The 8,901-nt window shown below is 45.2% G+C and overlaps 1 protein-coding gene and 1 non-coding gene across 2 annotated transcripts in view; both read right to left on the bottom strand.

Annotated features, from left to right (window-relative positions):
- Positions 1 to 4,792: 4,792 nt before the first annotated feature.
- On the bottom strand, positions 4,793 to 4,897 carry LOC119818076. The gene has a single exon (XR_005285995.1). It is a non-coding gene; the product is annotated as a U6 spliceosomal RNA (small nuclear RNA).
- Positions 4,898 to 6,307: 1,410 nt separating this feature from the next.
- Scp2 (sterol carrier protein 2) overlaps positions 6,308 to 8,901 on the bottom strand; it is a 71,628-nt gene continuing 69,034 nt past the window's right edge. The window contains exon 16 of the mRNA XM_038335165.1: positions 6,308 to 7,271. Within this exon, the coding sequence (XP_038191093.1) occupies positions 7,176 to 7,271 (96 nt within the window). The 3' untranslated portion in view covers positions 6,308 to 7,175. The remainder of the gene's footprint in view (positions 7,272 to 8,901) is intronic.

Below are 8,901 nucleotides of genomic sequence, written 5' to 3'. Positions count from 1 at the left end.
CAGCCAGGGCAACCAACCAACCAGGCATCCTGAACCATGGTGGTGTTATCTACCCCTTATTTCAGGAAACCGTGTCCAGGGCACCCCGCTAATGAGGGCTGGGGGCAGAATTCAATCTTTGGTCTTCAGGTTCCAGCCCAGGGAGACTTTCAAACAGGAAGGGTCAGGCAACACACCTCCCTCCGGCTGCTTTCACAGTGAAAACTTCTGAAGATTCAATGTCTTCCAGAATCATGAACAAGTATAAAAAGTAAAGGAGATGAACAAGTCTTTCTGGCACACAGAAGTAGTTTAAAAGACGTCCTCAAAACCGGCCGTGAGTGAAAGGGTATTGTTGTCCATTCTGACAGCCCTTCAGCCACCACTAAGGTCTGCCTCACAATGGACGTCCTCAGGATTAAGATGCCTCTGTGGTTGGGGCCTCTAATCCACTCACTATCAGTTTTTATTGACAAGAAGTTCAACTGATATTCTTTTCTTTCTTTTTAAAAAATATTTATTCATTTTATGAACTTACGAGTTTTTGACCTGCTGAATGTGTGTGTAGCATGTTTGTACCTAATGCCCAGTGTGTCTGATCACTGAAGTTACAGACGGTTGTGAGCCACTATGTGGGTGCTGGAAACTAAACCAGGGATCTCTGGAAGAGCAACAAGTGCTCTTAACTGCTGAGCCAACTCTCCAGCCCTCGGAACTATTTTTTTTTTTTTTTAATTTCTTGGTTTTTCGAGACAGGGTTTCTCTGTGTAACAGCCCTGGCTTTCCTGGAACTCACTCTGTAGACCAGGCTGGCCTCGAACTCACAAAGATCCTTCCTCTGCCTCCTGAGTGCTAGGATTAAAGGTGTGCACCACCACCGCCCGGCAACTGATCTTCAACCAGATTTCTCATCCTATGTTCTTCCCTTTACTTGTAGTAGCTAAGCAAACGTCCACTCTCACTGGTCTTTCCTTTGCCCACATCTGTGAGCTGGCATCACACCCTGCCCTTGGGAATCATCTCAGCAAACCCAAGGCTTCTTTGAGCTGCTTAGGCAAACCACTCACTTACTGTATCTTTATGTCCATTTGTTTCCCTCCCAGTGAAGCACCTACCCTTGAACAGACCTGTCCTTCATACTACAGGAGGTGACACATCCTAACAAGTAAATTATAAAATGACTTGCAGGAGAAAAAAGGTTAGCATTGGGTAGTTGATTAATACTTACTTGTCTTCCTGTAACTTCTGCAACCTTGTTTCTTTAAAGATTAAATTTTAATTATTTGGCCGGGCGGTGGTGGCGCACGCCTTTAATCCCAGCACTCGGGAGGCAGAGGCAGGCGGATCTCTGTGAGTTCGAGACCAGCCTGGTCTACAAGAGCTAGTTCCAGGACAGGCTCCAAAAGCCACAGAGAAACCCTGTCTCGAAAAAAAAAAATTTTAATTATTTGTATATATGTATTTATACATACATATGTATGTGTGGGGGTGGTATATGCACGGAAGTATAGGTGCCCAAGAAAGCTGGAGACACTGGACAGCATCACACAATCTTAACCACTGAGCCATCTCTTCAGCCCAATTTAAATTTTTTTTTCAGTGATATCACTCCCAGGGCCTCGCACATGCTAGGAAAACATTCTACCACCCAGCTACATCCCGGCCCTTTTGCCTGCAATTTAAATAAACAGCACGGTATAATCAATTGTCCCCACTTAATTGTCCCTAATTAGTGTTATGGCCATAAATGCAGCAACTACAGGTCAAACATTTGCCATGTCTACATACTGCTGAAAACAGTAACTTGAGTATTGGCAGCAAAGACTTAAGGGAACCGACTTATGACCTCCACTTTGAGCAGTAAGTTTTGTTCTCTCTCTCTCTCTCTCTCTCTCTCTCTCTCTCTCTCTCTCTCTCTCTCTCTCTCTCTCTCTCTCTCTCTCTCTCTCCTTTTTTTACATAGTTCTTCAAAAAGTCTGCCTAAAATCCCATACCAGATAAAAATCCAGCCAGATGGAATCTGACGCCACACTTCCCAAGAGCCAAAAATCTAGCCCAATATTCTCTGTTCTTACCAAGAACTAAAGAGCTGTGTGCTGCAGCAGTCTCTAGACACATAGAAGACTGGACTGTTCCAGAAGATTTTGTAACCCTCTATTGAGAAAAACTCTAAATTTGGCCAGACTTGGCTGTGGTTCCCGATAGCCCCGTAAATCTTTCAGGCCCCTCTCCGGCTGTTTAGCACAAATCCCTAATTCTTCCCGTGTGGGTCCAGCCCATGGAGTACTGCACATGGAGGCACAGCCTGACGGTAGCTTCTCTGGTGAACAACATCTGCGGGCCTTGTTGTGTTCAGAAAGCAGCTGCCGCACAGGTCAACTGGAACTGCGACATTTGGCAAAATCTAAGCCTCTTAATGTCATACTGAATTATTCTATATCTGTTCATTCAGTTACTGTTTAGTTGCAGAGGCAATTAAATTTTAGTGGTTCTTAGTCAGGCTTGGTGATGCACGCCTTTAATCCCAGTTCTTAGGAGGCAGAGGCAGGTGGATCTCTGTGAGTTTAAAGCCAGCCTGGTTTACATATAGAGTTCCAGGACAGCCAGGGCTACATAGAGAGACCCTATCTTAAAAAAAAATTGATGGTTCTTAAGAAAAATGTAAGAATGCATATGATCAATAAAGCAAACTGCCTTCAATCCTAAACCCAACTAATTTTCTGGACTCAGAAAATTCTCAGAATATCCCAGACCAGTAATTTCTTCATGTAAGGAAACCATTCTCAAATAACCTTAGACACGGCCTACTGAGCGCTAATGCACACGTGAAATTTTACAGCCACAATTACTAACCCTCATCCACTCAGGGCACAATCACGCCCAGATTTATTATTTATATGTGTGTGTCACATGTGTATGGGTAGCCAAGGAGGCCAGAAGGCAGCACTGGAGCCCCAGGAACCGGAAGCCACCCAACGTGGGTGCTGGGTTCCAAACCTGGGTCCTTCAGCGGAGCAGCAAGTGCGCTTAACTGAGGCTCCAACTCACGAAGAAAAAAAGCTGTGTGTTTTTTCTACATGTGTGTATGTGAACTATGCATGCCTGCAGAGGTCAGAAGACCTTGGATCCCCTAGAACTAGAGTTAAGGACGGTTCTGAGCCACTGTGTGGGTGCTGGGAACTGAATCCGGGTCCTCTGCGAGAGCAGCCAGTGTTAGCAGCTGAGCCATCTCTCCAGCCCCTCAACTTTTCCCGAAAAGATGTATTGCTTGTAGTCATGCTATTATGTCAAGATGAGTGAATGTCACGTGTGTGCAGGCACCCTAAGGGGACAGAAGAGAGGGCCAGATCCTTTGGAGCCGGGGTTACAGGCAGCTGCGAGCCACCAGACACAGTTTAGCTCTTCCGTCAGGGCAGCAAGGGCTTCTAACCACTCTACCCCTTCTCCCTTCTTACAGAAGGTGAAACAAACGGGATCTTCTCTTACTATTAGGTCAAGGTCACAAAGCAGTTTATGGCAGAGAGGACCAGACCACACACTTGACAGACCCCTAAGTTTCCCACAACACCAGGCTACCCTAAATGTCTCCTTGTCTACAAGTCTCAGACGAGAACACCGTTAGCTATGGGCTTGGAGTTCCTGTTTGATTGACATACACAGGGAAAACCAGAATATTGATGGAACTAACTACTGTTTACAAAGTAGTTCACATTCTAGAAAGAACTCTTGAGCTGGCTGTGGTGGGCATACCTGTTCGTAATCCCAGCACCTGGGCTGTGGATGCAGGAGGATCAGGAATTCAAGGCCATCCTCAGCTACACAGTGAGTTAGGGCCAGCCTGGGCTACAGGAGACTGTCTCAAACAAACAAAAACTTTAATTATTGCTGTCTAATCTTCATCACTTCATGAAATAGTTATCGGGACTGGTTAAGAGCTCATACTGCTCTTTGTGCACAAGATCTAAATGTTACGTCTCCAAGTAGCTCAGCTGAGCTTACCTTGTCAACTCAACACATTCCTTAATATTTCTACCTCGGTATTTCTTGGACACCCCAGACTTAAGTTCGAAAGATTAAGTGTTCAAACACTCCTGTTCCAGGTTTCATTGTGGTCCGGCTAGGGCCCGTCCTAGTAGAAGCTAGTCACAGGCAGTGGGTCTCACCTCGGGGCCCCAGTTGCCAGGTTCTGCCAGCTACCGCTACTTCTGCCTGCCTTTCTAACATCTGTCTCCAGCACTGACAGACACCTTGGTAGAGAGCACCAACCCTTTGCATTTCGACAACCACTTTGCTCAGGATGTTACCCCACAGCTGTGAGGGTGGAAGCTGAAACCATGACTGAAACAGTTTAGCCAATGACTTCTGGGGTGACTTGCCGTGAGCATGGCTCTCTCTGGAGACGTGACCAGATAAGACCTAGAAGGGTCACGTGTGCTCTCTTGGGTGGTCAGAGCTGGAGCAAGCTTTGCGGTTGGTCCTCATCGCCCTAGGGAGACCGACAGGACAGCAGCAGCTGGATCAGCAGTGATGTCTGCTTTGTTCTGTATTCGTGAGTTTGTTTTCCCTTGCACCCCTTAATAAACTGTTCAACAGACTTTTGTGGGTTCTCGCTTCACATGTGGGGATCATCATCTGGTCATAGATACCCCACCTCCATCCTCTCCTGATACATGTAGGGTTTTGAAGTTAAGTGTGACACATGACTTTCTTGTTTTCTGTTCTAATAAGACTTTAAATTTATTCAACATCCTAATAAAAGTTTTTACTGCAAGTATCCAACAGTTTAAAACTACAAAACAGATCTGTAAGGTTTAAAAACCGGGAATACTTCACAAATTTGTATGTTATCCTTGCACAGGGCCATGCTAATCATCTCTAGATCATTCCAATTTAGTAACTGCGCTGCCAAAGCGAGCACACGGACTTTGAACAAAGACATGGGATCAAAAGCTTTAAGAACACTGCCTTCTCCTCTTCCTACGCCATGGTGGCAAGGTGGACAGCAGCAGAGTGACCACCACGTGAAGCCCTGTCTTCAGCTCCCGGCTAGCTGCACTGAGAATAACCACCTTACAAGTGCCCTACAGAACAAACCAGACTTACGGTAAGGGGCTCCAGTCCTTTCTCCTCTCCTCTTGGGCCTGTCCTTCTGCTCAGTGTAGTCTACTCATGTTGACCCCTTGCAGGTTTTAGAGGTCACCTTTTAACTCAACATCCTTTACTTAGCTCTATCCTTCCTAACCTTCCGTTCTCAGCTTAAAAATGGCTCTCATAGGTGTCTCTAACCCCACTGCAAAGACCTGTCCCCGTGGCCTCAGTCATGACACCCGTCACTTGGCACGCAGCACTGCAGTCTGGAGTAACTATTCATCTCTCTGTCCCCCTGACTGGACAGAAAACAACATGGGGAAGAGCTCACCAGCATCTATGAACTTGCACTGTACCGTTTTTATGTAGTGTCTTCTATCTTTTTTGATCATCCTAAGGCCTATATCTAGAATCTCTTGTTATCGAGGACCAGAGAGGACAGACGGGAACAACAAATATAAACTACAGAGAAATCAAGCATTTTACTTTCTTTTTGGTCTTTCTTCTCAGAGTAGGAAACCACTCTGATTAGGAAGTGGATCCACTCCTTGAATCCGTCTATGGGACTTGAGGTTGACCTGCTGTGGTTTAGTTTATCCCCAGGAACTATCACTGTTGTTGGTCACAGAACACAGAACGCTAATGGTCTCAGGGACCTGAGCGAGTTCTGACCACACTACCAAGGACCATGAACTCTTAAGATGAATCAAACAACCCAACTTTTAACCTCTGACCTCCTTTTGGTAAAGGAACAACAGAAGCTGGGCCTACTGGGCATGATGTCACACACCTGTGATCCCAACACTTAGGAGGAAGACACAGGAGGATTATCACAAGTTCAAGACCAACTTGGGTTATGTGGAGAGTTCAAGTCAGTTAGAATAACATAATAAGACTTTGTCTCAAACCCCCTCTCCAAAAAGCATTCAATCAAGCCAGGGACTGCTGAGCTCCCCATGAGAAGACTAGCCTAGCAGGAGACCCTGACTCAACTCTCCCTTTAACGGCTCAGAAACCAGGGCCCAGGCAAGCAGCTGTTTACTAGTCTAAAGGAGGCAGTCTCTTGGTCAAGTGTCCTTCCCAGGTGTCCCACCTTCCCAGTCAAGAACTAGCGACTGTCTGACAGCAGCTGCTGGATCATGTCCAGATGACAGCCGGGTTCCAAAGCCCAGAGTTTCCTTTGCTCCACAGACTAGAGAACACCAGGCAAAAGGAACAAATACAATGAGAACAAAGGAGATAAGGAAGAGCTATTTTAATTTTCTTTTTAAATCTTCCAAAAGCATTATTTTTATCCAAACCTAAGTTATAACAAAGAGAATTAGAATCAGAAAAATAGAAAGATAAATGCAGACAATTGAATGTATGAAAAAGGAAAATTGTGAGACTCAGTTTATGAACTTATTAATATGAAGTTAAAATTTGAAACTTGTGCTTCTGGAAGAGATGCTATTCAATTATTTTTAGCAATGGCATCCAACGGCTCTAATACCCTGATTTTTTTAAAGAATACTCATTTTAAAAACATATTTTAAAAACAGCGCTGTTCAGCTGTAAATTCTATCCTAAGCTCTGACCATAACTCTTGTATTTTATTTGGGAAGAAAAGAACTGTTTCTGATGGCATGAAATGCACATTTTCAAAAAAAAAGTTTTTTAACAGTTTAGAATTTTATTTTAAGAACTATTAGGGACAACTTGATGCAGGTAACTAAGTGCAAGGCAGAACTCCCGGTCAACTCCAGAAGTCTGCTTCTTTCACACCAAGTGTTCCACAGTGATCCTTAGATACACTTCTAAGCAAAACAAGAACTTTGTTTACAGTCTTTAGATTTCACTGTTCTGAATTTTATTCTGAAACTCAAATTTACCCCAAACCATCATTGCTATAGTAGCTTTGTCATGCACAACCATATGCAAGTCCTCAGAGCAGCAGTAGCTGGGAGGCCCCATTCACCCCCAGCTCCGGAAAAACATGATTGGTCACACCCACTCAGCGACAACTCTACCTCCCACTATTCAGAAGTGTCATCTAAGTCCTGACAATGGCCGTGGACGTCTACGTGTCTACATCTCCTCTGATGATCCGAGGTTGCCAGGGGAGCTCTTCACAGCTTAGCTTTGCCGGGCTGAAGCTGAAGGCTCTGCAGTTTCATTGCCAGGCCCATGTTACCAGCAATTTTCAATTTACCTTGAAAGAAGGCCTGTGAGTAATAAAAACAAAATGAATTAGTCGGCGGGTTTCGTTCAGCATTTGCTAGTGTTTCTAGACTGTTCAGGCCTTGATTTTCTGCAAAATACAAACCTTAGCTTTCTGGAACAGATTTAGAACAAGATCCCTTGAAAAGAAGAATTCCCAACAGCCGTGCTTTATATAAATGGAAGGGAGCGGAATTCCCAAATTCCCTTCTCCTAAAAGTTGGGGCTCTCTACTTCAAATGCTAGGCAGAACAGATCAATATTAGACGAATTTTCTTTAAAACATCCCATATGGGCTTAAAATATGAAATGAGATTTGCAGGAGGTTGCTGGGAGAGAAAACACACTGAGAACCCATTTAGAAGGTCCGGGGATTCAGTGGACGGTTCAAACTCCACCACTGACTCTGCTCTGCTCAGCTCTCCCCAGAGGGCTGGTCTCTGCAGAGGACAGGCCCCGCCCCCTGTTCACGAGTGTTCCAGTTCCTCTGGCTCAGTGAGAAGCCTCAGCCACTCTGAAGGGCAGAGCCACAAACCGTTCCATTTAACAAGACTGGGGATTAGATCATATGACATTTGCTAAATTTACTATGTAACAAAACCCTAGGGAGACTCAGAAGTAGCAAAATGAGGGATATGCATGATTCCTGCTATGACTTTAGTGTTTTAACTCGGTCTCTGAAATAAGGAAGAGCTGGCTGAGAAAGGTTTCTGGGAGTCTCAGAAGCAAGCAGCCTTGCGGGGGTTCTTCCACGCCCTGGTAGGGATCACTAACACTCCCATTCCCCCAGCAGGGACAAACTAAATATTTCCTTTCTATATGGCACACTGCCATCTGTCTGATGACTCAAAGGTCAGGTGTCTCGGAACACAATATATTTAACATATGTTATTTAAAAATACAAGCCAGCTATACAACAGAAATGCACCACCTTGGCCTTTTAAAGCTACAGGAGAAAATAATGGAGAAAGCAGGAGTGTCATCATGAGACTCCAAGCCATGTTAATCTGGCCCACAGGTATTCTGTCTGTGCTTTTCTGCTGGCGAGATCATCGCTTTGTTTCAACTACAGCCAAACACTGAAAGTAGAATTTCCACTGCATTTAAAGATTCCCAGTCAAATCCTCTACTAAGCATAAGGAAAGGCCATTAGCACATCCGCAGAAAAGTCTGCTGCTCTCATCTTCAGTTCCTCTGGGTGCTAACAGGTGCTGAAGGAAAAGAGGCTGACACCGGGCCCGCCCACCCCGCCCACCCCTGTAGATAAACTCCAGAACAGGGGCAGCGGATGTGTGAAGGGCGAACCTCTGCCAGGGCCGTGGGGTGTGCACAGAATGGGCTCAGCAGCTCCTGTGCTGGTGGCCTGTCCCATCCAGGTTTCTGGAGGACTGTGGGCGGTGACATCAGTGCCAGGGTGAGTGTGGCAGGAAAGCAACACAGATGCACACTGCTCCGTCATGGCATTACCGAGACACGCTTAGTTGCTAAGAAACCCCACTTAAAAAAGAATAGGAACGGGAGCCAGATTTAGTTTTGTCCAATCATGAATTACCAGGAATACCAGAAACAAGATCAAAACAGCTAAGACAACAACAACAAAATGAAGTTAGAATGAAGGGAAGATCTCAGGTTTCT

This window comes from Arvicola amphibius, chromosome 6 (genome assembly GCF_903992535.2).
Source record: "Arvicola amphibius chromosome 6, mArvAmp1.2, whole genome shotgun sequence".
Classification (NCBI taxonomy): Eukaryota; Metazoa; Chordata; class Mammalia; order Rodentia; family Cricetidae; genus Arvicola; species Arvicola amphibius.
This window is presented reverse-complemented; position numbering and strand designations above follow the sequence as displayed.